General features: G+C 43.0%; 1 protein-coding gene across 3 annotated transcripts in view; it reads right to left on the reverse strand.

Annotated features, from left to right (window-relative positions):
- The window catches only part of RIPOR3 (RIPOR family member 3), a 452,740-nt gene that overhangs the window by 41,000 nt on the left and 391,055 nt on the right, over positions 1–20,685 (reverse strand). For all 3 annotated transcript variants that reach the window (XM_078652038.1, XM_078652039.1, XM_078652040.1), the window contains 2 exons: positions 3,763–3,898; positions 120–281 (listed from right to left, as the gene is read on the reverse strand). In XM_078652038.1, the coding sequence (XP_078508164.1) occupies positions 120–281; positions 3,763–3,898 (298 nt within the window). The remainder of the gene's footprint in view (positions 1–119; positions 282–3,762; positions 3,899–20,685) is intronic.

Here is a 20,685-nt window from a genome sequence, read left to right on the forward strand (position 1 = left end):
CAATGCTGAACACTGTTGACTTAGACCAAAACAGAAGTATATGTGCCTAACATTTTACACGCATGCACTTGCAGTATCCACAGTCTGCGTGATGCCTCAAGCAGACAATGGTGACGTACCTGTCTCTAGCTGTCCGGGATATTTTCCCTTTATTCTGGAGAAGAACGTTTTCTTGAGTTGGTTTATAAACCTTTCAGTTGGACAGATAAAGGGACATCCAGTTTCTGTACACTGGTTCCACACTTTTAGTAAATGTTTGATCTTTTTCACTCTTGGAAAAACTGCATAAAAAAAAATGTTATTGCTTGAGATTGTGTTTTGTGGTTGAGTAGATTTGCATTGACAAAACACTTTTCCGCTTCAGGATAACTCATTGTTGACAGAGATGTTGGTACACCGGTTCAATGGATGAAAACCAAGAAAAGAACACGCAGATTGTGGTACAGTCTCGTATGATTTCGTTTAAGCTTTATAATACTGTAACATTCACAAGATGTAAATTTAAGCTTATTTATGAATTATTTGACTTATACAAGAAGAAATCCATTCCACAAACCATAGTTTTCTTTTTTTTAATTTGAGTTTCCCTCTTCATTGTATGTTGACAACCCCCCCCCCCCCCCACCCTCCTTACCCTACAGCTCTTACCTGCATGGGTTGTTTCTTTGGGTAGGCAGCTACCTGCTGAAAGGCCAAGGTGCAATGAGGACTTCACTGTAACTAAAGGTTATAATGCAGCCAGTTTATTGTCCGATAACTTGCTGACAGCACTAGAATCATCCAGAATATATCACCCAGAAGGGGGGGAATTCCCTTTCAGGGACATTGGTCTCACTGCAAAAGGAAGCATCACTTGCCTGGGATTTTGTGCCCCACCTATAATCAAAGTGGCTACCTCTCTGGTTATGTGCATCCATAGAAGAGGCGCCGATGAGCTGCTCCCCTGTAATCCTGAAGGCCCACCTCAAGCTTCAGATCCCACACTGCACCTGGGAGAATGCACCTCTCGGACTGTGGTGAAATGACTGTCACTGCGCTCACAGATATTGGAAACCGGAGGCAATGAGTCGCCCTATCCAGAATGACCTGCATAGCAGGGCACCACAAAAGGACTGCCCTACATTATGCGCAGATCTCAGAGATTGTAAGAGCGCTTGTTCTTCAGGGTGGGCACAGAGGGAGTCAATTGTCCCTCTTTCCCAAGGGGTACAGTTCAAAATGTTGTTTACAGCTATATTGTCTGACATAAATAGTGTATCCTAAAATTTGTTTACAAAAATATCATCCCATTGAGTGCATCTTTTATGTTATTAACTTCAACAGGGTTATTTTTTTCATATAATATTTGGGACATCCTTATTTCGGTCCAACACAGGCTGAATGAGAGGGAGAGGTCATCTTTGCTGGGAAGAATCTCTAGCCCCTAGTGCTGTCAAACTGCTGCTTTCCATTGAAGGATTATTTGATTTGCTATCTTTTCTGACTGTTATTGTGAATTGCCTTTCACTCCTGAATCCTCGGTAGCAGCGCTATTTGTGCCTTCATCAAACTATGGTTGACACTCTAAAGACCACTACTCAAGAGCAGGTGGCTATTACAATGGTTTTTAAACCAATCCAAGATGGCTTCCACATCTTACCTTGATGACAAAAGGAATGTAAGAAGGCAGAGAGACGCTGGAGGAAAAGTTATGTTGCCAGCCTTAAACAAGATTATGTCCTGCATCAAAAATCTTACCACCGTAAAGTCTGCAGAGTGAGAGCGGCATATTATGCCAGTGAAATCAACAACAGCTCTAACACCTCAAAATCGGTCTTTAAAATTTTGAAAGACCTCACGGCAAAACAAACTGTCAACGCCATTACTACCTCGCCTGACCTCTGTAACAACATGGCTAATTTCTTCACAGACAAAATCAAGAAGATATACGACACCTTCCCCAAAGACCCACAGGCACCGGTCACCTTTGATCCTTCCAGGCATTCCCTCATTTCTTTTCCCACACTTGACCGTGATACTTTCTCTAAAATCTGTAGAAAGATTAAATCCGGGTCTCCGGCAGATCCCTTAAAGCCTGACCTCTTCTGTGACGCTCATGCACTCATCACAGACCACGTTCGTGATTTTATCAATCGGTCACTCTCCACTGCCAGGGTCCCTATTAAATGGAAGCAGGCATGGGTATCCCCCATTTTGAAGAAACCCACCTTGGACCCCTCACTCCCGGAAAACTTTAGGCCGATCTCCCTGCTCCCTTGGCCCGCTAAAGTGGCCGAGGCACACGTTAATAACATCTTGTCCAACTTCCTCCGGACCAATAACATCCTGGACGACTCCCAACACGGGTTTAGAGCTGGTCATAGCACCGAGACAGCCTTGCTCAGTGTTTCTGAGGACCTCCGTTCCATCCTTGACGCCGGCGGCACTGCAGCACTGGTCCTATTGGACCTCAGTGCTGCCTTTGATACGGTGTCACATGAGGTCCTCTTGATGAGACTGGAGGAAATCGGAGTCACAGGGGCAGCCCTGGGGTGGTTTAGAGACTTCCTGGCTAACAGGTCTTTTAGAGTCTCCACCCCCCCTTACATCTCGAAGGAGCATAGCATTGGACAGGGAGTGCCGCAGGGCTCGTCCCTTAGCCCTACCCTGTTCAATGTCTATGTCCGCCCGTTAGCGGAGGTGGCCAGAAGGAATGGAATGGCTTTAGTATCATATGCAGATGATACCCAGTTGGTGGTGGCTTTGAATAACAACAGTGGTCTGGAAGCCCGTCATTTCAAACAGACACTCATCGACATCACCAACTGGATGACGGCGAACTTTCTCCAACTAAATGCCGGTAAAACCGAGATTCTCCTCTTGGGAAAAAACACCGCTTCCTGGGGAGATAACTGGTGGCCTGATATTTTGGGCTCTCCCCCTAAGCCAAAAGACTGTGTTAAAAATCTAGGCGTCTGGATCGACTCGGCTCTAAAATACACCATCCACACCAAGAAAGTGGCCGCCACGTGCTTCGGCATTTTACGCAACATCAGGCCTATCCTGAAGTTTTTTGACTGCAGCACCCGCCAGCTCATCGTCCAGGCGACGATCCTTTCAAGACTGGACTATGCCAGCTCTCTCCTTTTGGGAGCAAACCTGGCCGAAATCACTAGACTGCAGAGAGTATAGAATGCGGCTGCCAGAGCTCTGGTCGGCCTACCTCGCCACTCTTCTGTTTCTGGAACTTTAAGGAAACTACATTGGCTCCCGGTGGGAAGAAGGATCCAGTTTAAGGCTCTGTGTTTGGCCTTCAAGATCCTTAAAACCGCCTCCCCCCCACTGCTGAGCCCCCTCCTGTCTGAGTATACACCCAGCAGATCTCTCCGCTCAGAGGGACAACATCTAGTGACCATCCCACGCACCAGACTTGCTAGAGTTGGGGGACGTTCTTTCAGCCTCCTTGTTGCCAAACTATGGAACAGCCTGCCTGTTACCATACGGGGGATGCATGATCTTTTAGCCTTTAGGAAAGCCATTAAAACTCATCTTTTCCAATAATCCGTTCCTTTGTGCACCCTCATTTCGCACTCTGGTCAGTTCGCAGCGCCGGGACGCCCCTTGGCTGGGGCAGCCGCGCGCTATAGAAATCCATATAACATAACATAACATAACATTGTGCACGTCAACATCTTATAAAGGATATTGTTACAGGGCGCCATTTGAACATTGTGGTACCACACCCGAAGGAGCATCAGACAAGAAGCAGACATGAATAGTTACCGGTTTCTACCGAGACGGGCTCCCCATCCTTTTCGAGGTACAGGAAAGCCAGGTTTTCCAGAACCTGTTTCTGCCCTGACAGCTCATCCAGGAGGCCCCTCTGAGCAATTCTTGCCACATCTGCGGACACGAGTTTCTGAAAAGGAAACAGAGCCCTCAGTGCTGAAGCTGGGTTTGTAATGTGCGCAGACACCATAAGAAAAACAAATGGGCACAAAACGTAACTAGTCTTTTGGAATTAGATGGTAGCATAATCTATTTTATTGGCAATTAAGAGCTACTTAATGGTTGAGGCTCACGTTGTGTGGTTTGCTGCTGTTTCTCGCTACAGAGTCACATTATTCTGTTAAAAGAAATTATCTCGGAACACAAATGTACTGAGATAGGTGTAAAGAATATGGAAACATTGTTTAGAAATGAGCATCTTCAGTTTATAATTCGCCCTTCTAGTAATAATAAATTATTGCTTTTATTTAATGTAATGAGTAAAAACAGCCTTGAAAAAAACACATATTACACACATTTTGTTGACCTAACCACAACACTTGGTAAACATCCTTTACAACGCAACTTTTACCACGCAGTGCCTTTACGACGCAACTTTTACAACGCAAACTATTACAACGCATTGCGCTGGGGGGCGCTCTAGGATAGGGAATAGGTTTAATGTACTATCCAACACCTTCCCTACTATCCACGGGGACTGGAGTTGGAATAGTAAATTAAACTATTCACTATCCAGCACCTAAAAGCACTATGCGTTGTAAAGGTATGCGTTGTAAAACTTGCGATGTAAAGGTAGGCGTTGTAAAAGTATGCGTTGTAACGTCATACATCCTAACACTTTGGCCCGAATATGAGCTGGGGCATTTTACCTGGAGCGATAACTGCATGGAATTTTACACCTCAAAATATAAGAATTTCAGGACCGCATGTATCGGATATGCAAACTCCCGCCCTGATAGTTCCTATCCTGGAGACACCGTGCTTGCCTTACTGATGCAGGAGCTGTGGACGGCATGTGCCAGATGGGCAGGCCCCATCTCCTCCATTGTGTCACAAAAGGTTGGGGTTCAAAGCATAGACACATGCACCAGTCTTAAATGTCCCTGCGCGTAATCTCAAATAAAATTGAGGTGCAAGGGCTTGAGACACAATACCCTAGGTCCCAAAAATAGAGACAAAGAAAGCCTTCCTAGTCACTCTAATACAATATAACAAACATACAGCCCTGCACTCTTTCATATATTAGGTACATGTAAACATCAATGTTGATCCATATACAAAGTATATTCAGTTCTCAGTACACTGTTGTTTTCTTAAAGAAGATTCCAACAGGTCTTGCATTGTTTAGAGTTCATTCTTTTATTCACATTCTATACAATCTCAAACTGCCAACGCGTTTCATCCTCAAGTGGACTTCTTCAGGGCTCAGGAGTATAAAAGATTTCCTCATTCATGTGTTTCTTGCCTCTATATCACGTCAATCAATTTGAAAGTTATGTGTGTTCCCATACACAGAATGTATCATTTGGGAAGCGCTCGTTACTAAAATATATCTCTTGCCAGCCATATATATCCAAACATATGGCTCATGTCGATTCAAAAGACTCATAAAAGCATTTCGGTGAATATTACACCAGTCTCCATGCGGTCATCTGGTTCAGCACACGATCCCATCTCCGCCATTGCCCTTCCACTGACAATCCATCTGGTCAAAGCAGATGGAAAATGTCAGCGTTTGTTACCCAGAAATTGGGAAAAAAGCACAGTAAAGAACTCAGGGGCATATTTATTAAAGTTTTGCTCCACCTTGCGCCATGCAAGGAAACGTAGGGGCGACGCAAAACCTAGATGACATTTACCAAGTGCACGAGTCCACCTTGCTTGGTCCTATGTGGCTTGGTAAATCTGGAGTAACGCAAGGCAATTTGAGTTGCTGTCTTGAGTTACTCTACATGGTGGGGCGTTATAAGGGTGGTGTGTGGGTGTTCCCATGGATCTAGTCATGTATTTTGAGGCATTCCCAGATTTACTAATACGAGTTGACCTGGAAATGCCTCAGAATTGTATGCCTTCCCACCAGACGTGCAAATAGGAGAATTATCTTTATTTCTCCTTGTTGTTTCCTCTTTCTAAGTGTGCGTCACTCTTAGTAAATCGTGTCATAAAATGTTTCTCTCGTGGAAAAACTATAAAAAATAAAAACGTTGTCATTGTTTGAGATTTTGTTTCGCTGTAGAGTACATTTGCATTGACAAAACACTTTTGCGCACAGGAGAATTCATTGTGCCGTACACTTATAAAGATGACTTATATCTCTAAAGATTGTTTTTCTACTGATCTTTGCTCCAAGGCGCAAGGGTATTTCTGGGTCAGTGCAGTTATTTACCATACTGGGCGAAAGGTCAAAATAACTGCGCCCATATTTACTGAGGGTTTGCATTGCCACTGTGTCATGCAAGGTGACGCAAGGGAACGCAAGCCCTTAAGTCTGATTTATTGAGCCCCGTTAAGCCACCTTGCATGGCCATGTGTGGCTTAGTAAGTTTAGAGTAACGCAAAGTAGTGCAAGTCGCTGCCATGTGTTACTCTGTGTTGGCATTCAATGGATGGCGTGTGGGTGCTCCAAGGCATACACCATTGGATTTTGGCATATTCACAGGTTTACTCAGAATAGTAAACCTGGGAATAAGTCAAAATGCTATGGCATCCCAACAGAGGCGCAGCAAGGAGAAATACGTTTATTTCTCCTCATTACTTCCTCTTTCTACATGTGCTGCGTTCTGCAGCAAACATAGACAGAGGAAAATGCCTCTGATGATTGTTTTTGTACCAAAAGGTGTCCCTTCCTGCACAAAAAACAATCCTGATTGTAACTCAGGCACCCTTGCACCATGGCGCAAATGTGCCTGCATTGGGGCTAGACAGTTCTCAGTGTTCCAGAGCAGAGAGAGAGCAGGAATGTGCAATATCGTAGTAAATTAGGCACATTCCTGCTCTCTCCATTTGACCCAGTGCAGCAAGTTGCCTTGCTGCGTTGCATTGAGCCAAATGTTATTAAACCTGGTCCTTGTTTTTGATGCAGAAATACTGGTTGGAATTGGGGATTCAGGACCTCCGGTATCCTCTCACCAAACACGGGCACACTTGTAATCAGGCCCTTTGCAGTGTGCAAAATAATGTTCCCTTTAAATTCTCTTACCATTTTGTCATTTTAAAAAGCAGACTCGCATCATTTTACGAGTATTGCGCCTGTGTGTCTACGTCTTGTCCAAACCAATCATATGCATTTGTAAAGCACATGTTCACCGCAGGTATTTTGGGACTGGTTAACATGCTTATGTTTTACCAACTGAATTGAACTTTTTTTTTTTTTAACTAGTGAGGATGAAAGGTCAACTTGACCCATTGGGATTCAAACCTGTGATCAAACAATGACACCTAATAGCCGACTTGGCCAATAGAGCAGAAAGGGCCTCCCCACATGCTTTTCTTTTTCCAACACTGTTGTATTTAGAGAAACCTCTAAGATCTAACCTCTTTGCAGTCTGTTCTGCTGGTGCAGCTTGGTGCGCACAGGCAAATGCTCCTCTTTCCCCATTCTGCATGAGTTCTGTTTGCACCCAGATACTACAGAAGGTGGAGCGGACTTCATCTTCAGTTTATTCCTAAGATGTTCTTCAAGCAAATAAGTGATCTGCTACTACCCCAGTGCATGCACCATTACAGAACATATTCTGGGGCAGAACTCCACAGAAACCCACTTTCTAAATCCCTTAAGGGTGATTTGAACCTGGTATGGTTGAGGGCTTGAGGCTTAGCAAGGAGCAAAGGCAATACACCAAATATATGTGGCTGCCCCTTTGGGAAGCAGTGTCTAAATCCACTCCATAACATGGCCTGTCATTCTACTAAAGACAGGCTGAGGTTGTGCTACATACAGAGATAGAACTGATGGCAGGAGGCACTAGGGATATGCTTATCAAGGCTGCCTATAACTTCCAAAGATGGGGAAGGAGAAGTCATTATTCTTGCTTTAATCAAGATCCTTGAAAAAATGTCTGGCCCACTGGTATACATTCCCTCTTGAAGGTAGTGTCCTGTAAATGCCAAGAAGTACCAGATGTTCCAGACACTACTGTCCGTTGAGGGAATTGCTGCTCCTTCAGTGTGTTGCGCTGCTAATATCATCAGACACACACTCAAAAAGCCTACACTCGACTTCCCAACTGCTGCAAGCTCTTCATGTGGACGTCCACATTGTTGCCGCAGGCACAGTTGAAAATGGGATGCACTTAATAATAATAATAATAATAATAATAATATTAATAATAATAATAATAATAATAGGGGGCTTATAAAGCGCATGGCTACCTCCAACGGAGATGTCCCGGTGCTTATAGTGCAGCTGAATTAGTTGCGTGAAACCTGCAAGGAGTTAAGGAAGATTGAAGAGCCGCGTTTTAATGCTCTCCTGAAGATCTGTTCAGAGTGTATCTTCCTTAAATAGTCAGGCATGGTGTTCCACACCTTTGCCGTTTTAACCGAGAAGGAGCGACCTCTGGTCCTGGCCTTTGCAAACCGTGGAATGACCAGAAAGTTCTTCTTATTAGATCTGAGTGCTCTCTTATTACTGTATTGTACGAGTCTTCACCTCAAATATAGAGGACCGTGTTATTCATTGCTCTGTGGGCCAATGTAAGGGCTTTAAACTCTACTCTTCTTTTCACTGGTAGCCAGTAAAGACTAATCAGGTGGGGAGTTATGTGGTGCCGCATTGGCATGTTACGCACAAGCCTTGCTGCTGCATTCTGAACAGTCTGCAGTCTTCCCGATAAGTACTCCGGAAGTCCCATATACAGACTGTTCACGTAATCAAGTTGGGAAGTGACCAATGCATGCACCACGGTCTTTCTACACTCCAAGGGAAGATAATGGAGAAAGCTCCGAAGAGCCTTCATCTTCCAAAATCATTGTCCCGAGACATGGGCAATTTGCACTTTGCTAGACAATTGTGTGTCAAACTTAAAGCCCAAATGTCTGGCAGAGGTAACTGGAAGAGGCGGGGGATTTAACTCACCCGGCCACCAGAGCTCTGACCGTGGGATCATAGATTGATTGAAGAAGAGAACCTCCGTCTTTTCTGTGTTCAATCTCAAGCACTTGGTACATTAATCAAGTGTTTGACGTTTTTGAGGGACTGTGTCAAAAATGTAATGCGGGACCCATAGCATGTGCACCTGTTTCTATGTTAAAAAATATATATAGAATCTCCAGAGAAAGAGGCAACATGTCAGAACCTGAATAGTCTAATAGAATAGCTGTATTAGCTATCTCATTATTAATAAAGGCCTGTGAAGAATGCCCCGACTGCACCCTTTTCCGATTGCCCAGGCATTAACATGCAATGAATATGCATTGGCATGTAGTATACATTAATTAGGCTATCCTGTTTTAGGTTTAAATCTCTAATAACTGGGAAACCCCACTGAAAGGGAACAGTCCTCATCCATGTAAACATATAAACACAGCACAACCTCAAACTACAATGGCATTCACAGAAAGGAAAGAGAGAGAGAATTAATAATTGTTATTTCTTTTTGAAGTGATTAACACAATGTAACTTTGTTATGCAAGGTAGCTGCAAGAAAGACTGGTCTAAGATCACTCTGCTTCAGTTTTGTTGTTAAGGGATGGCACTAAGATATCATTTCTTCTTCCTTTTGTGTCCTCAAGTTTTGTGTGCTTATATAAAAGGTGCAGACTTTAAAAGCATGTTCGAGGTCTGAACTAATTATTTTACACACTATAAAGAAAATGGGGAAATTAAAAACATATTTGATCTTCTGGCATTGTTTACTTCTTACAGTGATTGGTGAAATGGCTGGCGCATAAGAATCTTGGCAAATATGTACCATCACATTTACTCACAGACACAGAATGAGTAAACCCCTTTGATATATCATCCCCTTTACCTATCAAGTCATATTAATATCGGTCAACCACCAAACACCCCCGATTCTAAACATTCTATGTAATATGTAGTGACAGATACCTGTGCAAAAGTGCTATCACCATGCACATGGGATAGTGGTGAAAACATGACACGACTTTCCATATACCAACAAATTTCATAGCTGCAAAGTGTCCCATTGGTATGCGTGGAACCTTCAGCTTATCCTGGCTTTTTACCCAACTGCACTTAACTACTGTGGTTTTTAAGCCCATAGTTAGAATGCAAACAGCAACATTTCAAGTGCCAGAACACAATGTGATGCCTGTTAAACGGCCAGGACTGACTTAAAGTGATACATTTGTCATGGGGACACATGCCAGCTATGAATGTCCACAGAACAGCATCACCACCTTAATTCAGTCAGGAATAAAGTGCAGCAAAGCAGTGACTGACATGCTTAAAGCATCAAGTTTCAGGTGCCTTAGAATGCCGAGCTATACATTAATCTGGTGTAATTAAACATATTGAAGGTTTCACATGGTAATTTGCTGATGGCAATGTTGCCAACCCCTACAATTTCATAATACTCAGTATGGAGTAGGTCAACTGGCCACCAACTTTGTCCAGGAATTTGTTTATTAAAATATTGGAATATAGCGCTTTTACTTTTTAATACATTAAAAGTTCTGTAAACCAGACAGAGTGAGGGTGAGAGGTGATTATGCATGATAATGAGATGTGAGTGTGAGTGATAGTGCAAGACAGACTTTCTATACTTAACAGTCTAACGTAAATCAACTGGAGATGTTGGTAATGGAAAGACACTACATGCCATGAATGACTTCCATTTAAATTAAATATGTGCTTTAACAATCACTCCAAAACATGCTTTATAAACATTGGAACACAGTTGTGCCTATTTGGGATTTATGTAGTTGAATACACCCAGATAGGCACTGGTTTCAAATTGCTTGGAAAAACTGAGCAAACACCACTGAAATCCATAAAAATAACCAATGAGGGACTCATTTATGGGTTTTCTGCCGTACGGTAGCACAGCAGGCCTTGCTGCTGCGCTGCCCTATGGCCAAAGAAAAGGGCAGGAATGCACCATATCTACTAGATACGGCGCATTCCTGTCCTTTTCACCTGCACCGGCGCACAATGGGCTGCTGTGAGCCAACGCAGGCACCTTTGCACCATGGTGCAAGGGTGCCTGCGTTGCAGGGTTGATTATTTTTGTGTAGGAAGGTTTCCCCCTTTTTCCTCTTTCTATGTGGGCTGCAGAATGCAGGAAACATAGAAAGAGGAAAAACAAGGAGAAATAAAGATATTTCTCCTCGTTGTGCCTCGCTTACGTCTCCCCTGGGGAGGCGTATGTTTTTGGCGCTGACTCAGACTTATGATTTCTCGTAAATCTGTGGCAGTGTCAAAAAGCCATGGAAGTTGCTGGGAACGCCCCAGGCAACACCCATGGAATGCCCCTTTCACACACTTTTCTGCATGAAAGGGGCACATATTTATAAATCCATGAAAAGCCACGTTACGTGGCCTTATAAATATGCAAGTGGCACATTGCGCCACCAGACCGTCAAAAAAGTGATGTTCCGGTCGTGCAAAAGTGCCGGCAGGGCCTCATAAATGAGGCCCTGAAAAAAGACAGCCTAACCTTAGGATAGCCAGATCCCACAAGGAGCAACACACTTTTCAGATTCTGTACTTAGTACAGTATATTTAATGCCCATCAAACACAACACATTGGAATTGTTATCTAGCTCCTTCACATAATGTTTTGTACCCCAATGACCACTGATTTGTTTCCGAACCACAATGTATATTTAACATGAACCAGTATTTTTCTTCTGTCAGTACAATGTCTGTGAAAAATGTATTTCTTCTTGTTTTGGTGTTTAATATTTTTTATATTCTTAATGCAGTTTAGTGGGTTTTGATGCCTGTGGGCTAGGCCTATCATTCAAATAATTGAAAATCATAAATAAGCCTGTTGCAAAAATGTGTTTGTTGGCAGAAAACTGACTACAATAGTAAAATAAAACCACAAAGCATCCCATTACGGAAAAACTTTATATATGAGCTAGTTTTAGGGCTCCTCTAACACTAGTTTTGTTTTTCTAATAGACGACCTCAGATTTAAAGCATACTTTAATGTAATGGCAAACCTTTTTACTATTGGAAAATAATATATATATGGTAATATTTAGTTTTGCTAAAACAAACAAGGACAAATCCAAAAAGCACAGAACAGGGTCATTTTGGCAAGGTTGACATGTCTTTTTAGGTCTGTCAGACAGCACACAGCGACCTTAAGTGATCAACAAAAAAAGAGCTCTAAGGAGCAGTACAGCAAGAGGGGCTTTGACTCCACCCACATGTTGATTCTCTGGAGTACAGAATCGGATTGGGCAGAGGCTGTAATTCCAGTGAAAAACAATGGGGCTAATTTATTAGCCCTTGTGACACTTCTGCGCCGCAAGTGCGTCACTTTTTTTGAAACACCGGCGGTGTAAAAAATGTACCATGTTGCGCCCTATTTACGAAGTGACGCATCTAAGCAGATGAGTCACTTTGTAAAGCCTTGAGCTACATTATACCTGAGTCAGGTATAATGTATGCAGGGTCGGCATTCCCTCGCAAAAAGCCTTGAAATAAGATTTCACTGCGCCACTTCTAGGACGCCACTGCGTCAAAACATTACACCTGCCTCACAGAAGGTGTAAGACTGATGCAGGCCCTTTCACGTGTGGCATTCCCTATGTAAAAGGACACATTGCTGGAGTTGCGTCTATTTTCAGACACACCCCAACAATGTTTCACTTTTGCGCCTACAGATACGTCAGTAATACTGACGTATCTGTAACTCCTTGTGACATGAAGCGCTGTTCATTAAATACAGTATTCATCATGACGCATGAAGGGCATAGTGACAACTGCTGCAGCGATGCAACAGTTTTAATAAATGATGCCCTTTGTTTGTATCATATTTTCTTTGCATAGTAAAGTTTATGCTCAATATAGAACAATTGTGTTAGTTATAGTGAGAAGCCGATGATGAAGTTTACCTACAGTTTATATAAAAGGTTACAACAAAGGCAGTCAGCCCGACACAATTCTTGTGAAAAAGATATGTTTGAGCCTTTAGGCCTCTACGAGTGGATTGGCACTACACTGAAAGGCTGTGCATGGGTATGGAGCTTTAGGAATTCTCTTAGATTACTGTAGCAGGCAAAGGTTTTGATCTTGGCAGCTCTCTGTAAAAAACCCTGGGTAGAGAAAATTTACAATGTGATAACCCTTGCTAGACTCTCTTGTGGAGGGCTGTGTTATATATTGTATTATAACTGTAATTTATTTTACATATTTGTAATATTATGACTGTATGCCTGATGCTTCCCATATGGGAAATCTTACGTTCAATACAGGCGGACTGAGTTGATTATGGTGATAAGCCAATGATAAAATCTATGGTCTTGATTGAGTGATTGAGAGAAACTATGTCCAATGCCGTAAGTGTGATCTGTTCTATTTATTATGAAAAGTTACAACAAGCACAGTACTCTTGACATTTATTGTTAAAAGCATATTTAAAAGTCAATATGCCTTTAAGGGTTGATTGGTATTACACTATGGTGAAGACATTTTGTTAGTAGAAATTTACATATTACCTGTGTAGGCAAAGGTTTTGGTGTTTGGTCCTCTGTTAAAAAAGCCTGAGGGTAGAAGATTTGCACTTTTATGTACCTTATTAACAGTTGCGTAAAAAGGTACTATGGGTTCTAAGGCAAGCAAAGAAACTGGGCCCTCTTTCCTTTGATTTGATAGTAGAAAGCAGTTATAGTTTGGGTATGGTAGGCCCGTCAGAACCCTGTGCTCAGTGCCACTATATCAGCGGCCCTATTGTTCGTTATGCCCCTGCATGTTTACCTCTTTTCTCTGAGGACTTGTATATTGTTTGCCACCAGTTATTTCCTACATATTTGCAATTTTAGGATTGTATGCCTGATGGTTGCCTTGCGTGAAAGCTTACACTCAATTCAATAGCCAAAATTTGTTACGATGACAAGCTAAAGATATAGGCAGTATGCCGGATTGGTTCATTTATTATGAAAACATGTATTAACCCCTTCGATGCTGATGACGGCCCCCAGCCGTCATGCATCACGGGGCTCGTGTGCTGATGACGGCTGGGGGCCATCATAAACCCGCCCACTCGCGATTCTGCCGCACAGGTGCAGAATCGCGGCCGCGCCCAAGGGGCTAAAGCCAGTTGGGTTTTGAGCTTGGATTTTTATTACACCATGCTAATCCCTGTAGATTAGTTGCATGGTATCTCACGGATTACCCAAGTCCGAAAAAGTTTTGGGGTTGATTATCCCCTGTGAGGGTAAACTATTTTCATTATCATAATATTTGCATGACCCTCTTAGGAGGGCCTGGCAGGTTTAGTTATTTGCCAAACACATATAAAAAAGATAATTTAAACAAATAATACACGCATATTATAGATACACATGCATATTGGGGCTTTGGATCAGCTGTACTCAGCCATTGGTCTGTTTGAGTGGCATACCTATTCTCGTTCTGCTGTGGCAGTCACAGCATGGTGCAATGAGTCAGGCCATGTTAGCCAATGGTTTCATTGCCCTGTGAGTGACAACATTAAGCCAGCTCACAAGGGCTTACTAATCAGTTTGCTTCAGTGCCAGACCTATTAAGCTAATCTTTTAGTTTTCCATTTCTTACTTTTATAAGTCCACATGTGTTTCTTTCTTCTGCAACTTCACAGACAGTGCTAGCGGACAGCTGCTTCCCATTAATTTCAACTAAAGAGTGACGCATCCCCCATGGCCACTGTTTTCAAACTGGTAAATCATCTTGGAGTTGTATTGTCTGTTGTTTATTATTGTTTTACCATTCCAAGATGCTGATATTTAAAAGAATTATGTCAGCCGTCTGGGATTGGTACAACAGTGATACACAGTGTACAACACCATTGTATGCATGCATGTACAAGGGGAAAGGCAAAGACACACTCAACATGGGGTTGGAGGGTAGTTGGTTTATAATGCAGTAAGTGCAACAGGACCAAGTATGGAGGGAGGTACCCTTTTACTGGAAAAGGAATGGGTCACAATATTAAAACAACAAATTTCCTTTTCCAAAGCTTTTTTTTTCCTGAGGATGGAAAAATCCTGGCAAGTCGCTCAACTGTATAGCGACCTACCCTTCAGTGTGAAGAAAGTCTTTGCGCAGGTTACCAAATTTACAAAACTCATTGTAACAATTATTCATTGCAACATGGCCTCCCAGTGCGAGGTTTCTTGAGCAGCCATCTCAAACTGGTGTTTGTAAAGGGTATCAGTGTTTTACTGCTCCAAGTTGGCAAACATGCTGCTTCTAAACTTGGTGGCTATTTTGGAAATAGGATACACTATGTTGCAACAAGTTCGCTCGTTCCCATGGCTAATTACATTTTTTATTGCAAACATATGCCTGTCATATTTAGGTAGTGGCATGTTTTCTTCTTTTTGTTATTCTCTTAAATTATGTTTTTTATCTATATGTTAATTGTGTGTTTCGTTTACATGGGTAAGTGGGTGAATGCAAGAATTAACCAGTGGGTGGATGAAGGGATGCATGAGACAAGGTGAAGTAGGATGACACTGATTGCCTGAACTCACCAGTAGAGGCGCTTTCTTTCATAAGCCGAATGTATTGACAGTGCCCATGCTGATTTCATTTTACATGAATTGAGAAATACCTCAGGGAAAGGCAAGGTTAAGCAATGTTTTTTAATTGCAGCTAACCATGTATAATGAAGCTTTGTTCTAGAACATGAAAAGAGGAGGTGTTTCTAGAGGGAAAAGTGAGCCTGCCATTGTTTGCTAGGAGGATCCGCTCTGACGTGCGCACTTCAAAAACAGATACAAAGGCACTTCACTGTAAATAGACAAAACAGCATAATAGCAGCAGCATTCAGTTACAACTGCTAATAATTGTATAAGCGTGCTTTCACTTTTAGAAAGGGTGCCTGCCGCCCCACGCTGCACTCTCAGGATGCCGGAACTTGTCTCTCCGCTCGAATGTTGTGGTTGCGGTGTGTATTTTAAAAACACACACAATCTTTTTTATAAGTTGCTTTCAGGTGCTCCGCTTCATGCTCCATTGTTTTCTTTTTGTTTTTCCAGGTCGTTTTTTTAAAACATGTTAGGAAGCGTATGTGCACTTAATTTTTGGGGAAAACTCACTACTTATCATGATATGGCTGAAAAAAAAAATGCCATTACATTTATGCTTCATCGATTACAGGGCCGCCTTTGACCATGTAAACCACAACAGATTGTGGGAAAAACTTGCCAAATGAGGCATACCTGCTAACTTGCTAATCAATCTGCACACAGACACTTGAATCCAAATGAAACTGAGAGACTGATCAACACTGTCAAGAAAGATACCAACAACGAAGGGATTCAAGCAAGGTTGTGTATTGGCTCCAATCCTGTCCAATTGGTTCCTTGCAGATCTTGACCCGCTACTACACACCAGCAACTCACATGCCCCAAGATTAGGGAATGTAGCACTACCATGACTTCTTTATGCAGATTACTTAGTTCTAATTAGCCAGACGAAGGTGGGTCTACAGCATCTTCCCACCACCACACATGAATACTCAGAAGGCAACAGCTTGAGTATCAACCTGCAGAAAACTAAGACTATGACAATCAAGAAGAATTTAAAGAAATCATCAGCCTGGTTCTGGGGGAACACACATATTGAATCTCTTTCGGAATATAAATATTTAGGAGTGGTTATTGACAAAAGTGGCCACTTTGCTGCCCATAGGGACTCAATTAGGAGGAAGGGCACAGCCCTGGCGGTTTCGCAAAGAAATGTTAACTCACAATTGATTGGCCCATCGCTCTTCCCCTTAGCTCAAGTCATACGGGCAAAACTTTTACCGACAATAGCCTATGGCAGCAAGGCACAGAGGGGCTGGGACGCTAAAATATTGGACAGCACGGTTGCAACAGCGTACCAAATTATTTTTGGCCTGCCAAAACACACCTCTCCTGCACAGATCAGGCTAGAGTTCGGTGTTCAAAAACAGACCCTGGCAAGACAAGGAGCATATATCATCTTCTGGGTAAAAGGTACAAAAATCTGGACTAGGAACTCTCAATCGGTACTTGTGGTTAGAGCTACAACAGCATACATCGTCACTAGCCACAAAATATTTTCAGACAAGTCTGACCACCCTGTGGCTAATTCAGCTCTGGGAAACATTAACCAACCACTGTATATTAAAAAATTAGTATGGAAAGCAGTAAAACTTCTATCATGGATCGAGGACAAAGCCTCTCTCAGTTCATTTCATTTATTTTATTTATTTATTTATTTAAAATTTATAATGCGCAACAGCTACCCGCAGTGGGTTTCCCGGCGCAAGGGACAGACTGAAGAAGAAAAACTGACATCAATCACCGCTACAAAAGTAATTTTTAAAAAAAAGTAAAGTTTGCAGTTTTTTCCGAAAACTGAGCATGTTGGTCTCAGTCTTCATGGCAATGGGCAGTGTATTCCATTGTTTGGGGCCAAGATGGGAGAAAGATCTTCCACCCATCTTCACTATCTTAAATCTGGGGATGACATAGTCGCAATTAGCCGACGATCTCAAAGTACGACAGGGCTCAAAAATCATTATTCGACTAAATATTAGCCATAAAAGAGCAAAATAAAACATTGTTTTACAAAGAAAAATAAACATGATAACATTTTAGCCAACATGATCAATACCCAGGAATTCATTTTCCGACGATGTTACGGAGACAAACTGCAGTGGAGATATACTGTAAACCATAAAACAAGTAAATTCATCATTTAAAAGAAGTAGGTGACATAATGCAGGTTGACATTTTCTAATGTTTAAAAATCTTAATAAAGGTTTTAAAAAGGTGCGTCTCGGGTTAGGTTAAAGTTTATAGAAACAAATAAAGTGCAGGGTGCGTTGTGCAGAAATTGAGTTGCATGGACACAAATCTAATTTAGCATCACAGTATGCATCACTTGGATACGAAACCAACAGTTGAGCAATTCCCATCCTTAGCCTAATCAAGTAAAACATCTTGGCTTGGTTAAAGTAAAAAGAAAGATAAGATTAAATTCTTGGGAAGCTAATGAACAATGAGTGCTCTGTAAACCTTTTTTTAACCATCTCCTGGCTATCTCTTACACTATTTAAATATAATAGGAATTCATTTTTAAGCTTATCTTTTGAAATTGCAGATATGTAGCCAGGACTAATAAAACAATCCTGCAATCCCAACTTCTCAAGTTGATCTTGCAAGTAAGAGAGCCAGGGAATTATTTTTGCAGTTTCAAACAATCTAAAATTATGTCACGGTTCAGGGCTGGTTCCTCTTTTACTAGCTACGACGCCAAAGCATCAGAGGTGCTAATTGCATGCGAAAGGACAATGGTGTCATGCCCAATTCCTTATGGTACATAATGGCAGGGGTACTTTTAGGTAGTGTCAGCACACGTTTTAACATCATATTCTCAGCTCTCTGGAGGCCCACAGTGTTAGTGCAGCCCCAGACTCCACAGCAAAAACACTGACCAGGAAGGTGAACCAGCACTTCCCCACCCCCTACCTGGTGAAGCCCTGACTCCAGAGCATGAGCAGTTAAAGTCCCCTATAACCAGAAAGATCAAATGGTTTTGGGCTTCTCTGGAGCGATCTTCCTCATCCTGGACCCCCGCAGCTCCAGCTCCAGCCCAGGTAAGCATGCTATAGGCAGCTGCCCTAAAGTAACACAATGTGCCCTGCAAGAATGGTGCACAAAGAGACAGAGATTGCATTTACTTCAGCCTTGCTGGAGGAGCCATGTGCCGCTGCATACAAACACTGTGCAGGGCGCCTCGCCGGCTGCTTAATAATCATTATCAGCAGGAGTGCAGCGCGTGATTTGCACACTACTCTCCCCCTTTCACCTGTATACTACACGCGTCCCAAGGCACATAGGGGCAGATTTATGTTAACTGGCGCATCCCCAGGGATGCGCCAGTTAATGTGCGCCACAGTGCGCCACAGCCGCCACCCATGGTGCGCCGCATTTACAATGCGGCGCACCATGGGGCAAAAACGGCACAGATGCGTGACGCATCTGTGCCGTAAAGGTGGCGCATTGCTGGAGTTGCGTCGCAAGCGCGACGCAGCTCCAGCAAGGCTCGGGGGTGCCCCATCTTCACAATGCTGCGTCAAGACCTACGCCTGCTTCAAGCAGGCGCAGGGTTTTGATGCAGCATTGGCCTGAAAGTGACTGAGTGAAATCTTATAGATTTCACTCAGCCACTTTCAGGAGGCATTCCTGCGCAGGAACGCCCCCCCTGCGCAGGAACGCCTCCTTATGGCGCAGGGCTTTACAACGTGACGCATCTCCTAGATGCGTCATGTTGTAAATAGGGCGCATTGTTTGCGCCGCCGTTGCGTCAAATAAAGTGACGCAATTGCGGCGCAAAGAGGCGCAAGGGCCTCATAAATCTGCCCCTTCATCCCCCCTTCTTGCACAATACGTCCAGTGCAGCATCTTACCCCATTACTTTTTCTCCGTGCTCTCCCAACACCCCATGATTCTTCCCCCACCTGTGCCCCCATATTGTTTCACCACCCGCCCTCTGTGAGTCCTCACAACTCCCACTTCCTGTAGCTCTCCCCTCCACTGCTACTTTTTTCTACTCTTTTTGTGTAGCATCCCAACTCACACCAGCAAACAAAGTCTATTTTGAAACAACATTTGCAATGCAATAGGTCTCACATTTGCAAGAGTTTTAGCTATTGGCATTGTAAATGGCAATGCCTTTCATTCATATGTTGGTTTAAAAAAAAAAGAAATAAAAGGCATTGTCATTTACAATGCCAATTGCTTAAACTCTCGCAAATGTGAGACCTATTGCATTGCAAATGCTTGTTTAGGTAAAGCCTTCTAGACAGCACATGCACTGTTGATTAAAAAGGCACATTTTGACTTGTCAACAACATACCTGGGCATGAAGCCCACTCATTGCCTACCATTGGTTGTCTTTCCTTTCAAGTCTCATTTGCCTGCTTCTTGTTTGTTTCCCAGCTTGACACTTTTGTTTGATCTTGACATGGAGCATTGCCTCATGCGTCTCTTTTGATTGGCTGCCTTTGTGGCTTCCACTGCGTGCTTTTCAAGAACTACTGTTTTTTTTTCAGTTAAGCATTCCATGAGAGTGTGTGTGTTGAGCTGTCTCCTTTGTGTACTTCTCCACCCCTGCACCTCGTACTGCTCTGTCCCATATCTGACACCCCTCTTCCAAGTTCTGCTCGCCCGTGCGCTTTTCCCTATTGCTTCTCCCACTGTCCATGTTGCTCCTCCCACCCACACCATTCTCCTCGCTCACCTCTAGCCGCTTCTACCACCAGCAGCCTCTGTGTTGCTCCCTTCAACCCCTGTGTTGCTTTTGCCCCTCTTGCTCTCCCCGTGTTGCTTCCATGCCCCCTTCCCCTGTGTTATTTCCACATGTCCCTTCGCCCTCTTCCATGTTGCTTCGATGGCCCGGGTTGCTTCCAATCCACCCTCCCGCTTTTGAAAACAAAAGCTTTTGTGAGTAGGATTTTCTTTTTGGGTACCAATCCAAATAGGATCAGTAACTAAAAATAAAAAAGCACCTTTTTTTAAATCTTTAGCCATGCTGTATAGCGTAGTTGCATGCAATTGGCAAAGCCATTTGGTCTTGAAGTAGGTACTATTAGCTTTGACAATGCTTACTTTTCTTTACTTGTTGCTTGAATCTGCCATCTATTTTGGACCAGTTTCTTTTTCCATATTGGAAGTGCCTGTTTGTGGAGAGACTAGGCAGTGCTTAATTTGAGTTTATGGTTGTTAGTGGGGCCAGCGGGCCCTAATTTTTAGGGGCTGCCA

This window comes from Lissotriton helveticus, chromosome 7 (genome assembly GCF_964261635.1).
Source record: "Lissotriton helveticus chromosome 7, aLisHel1.1, whole genome shotgun sequence".
NCBI classification, from domain to species: domain Eukaryota; kingdom Metazoa; phylum Chordata; class Amphibia; order Caudata; family Salamandridae; genus Lissotriton; species Lissotriton helveticus.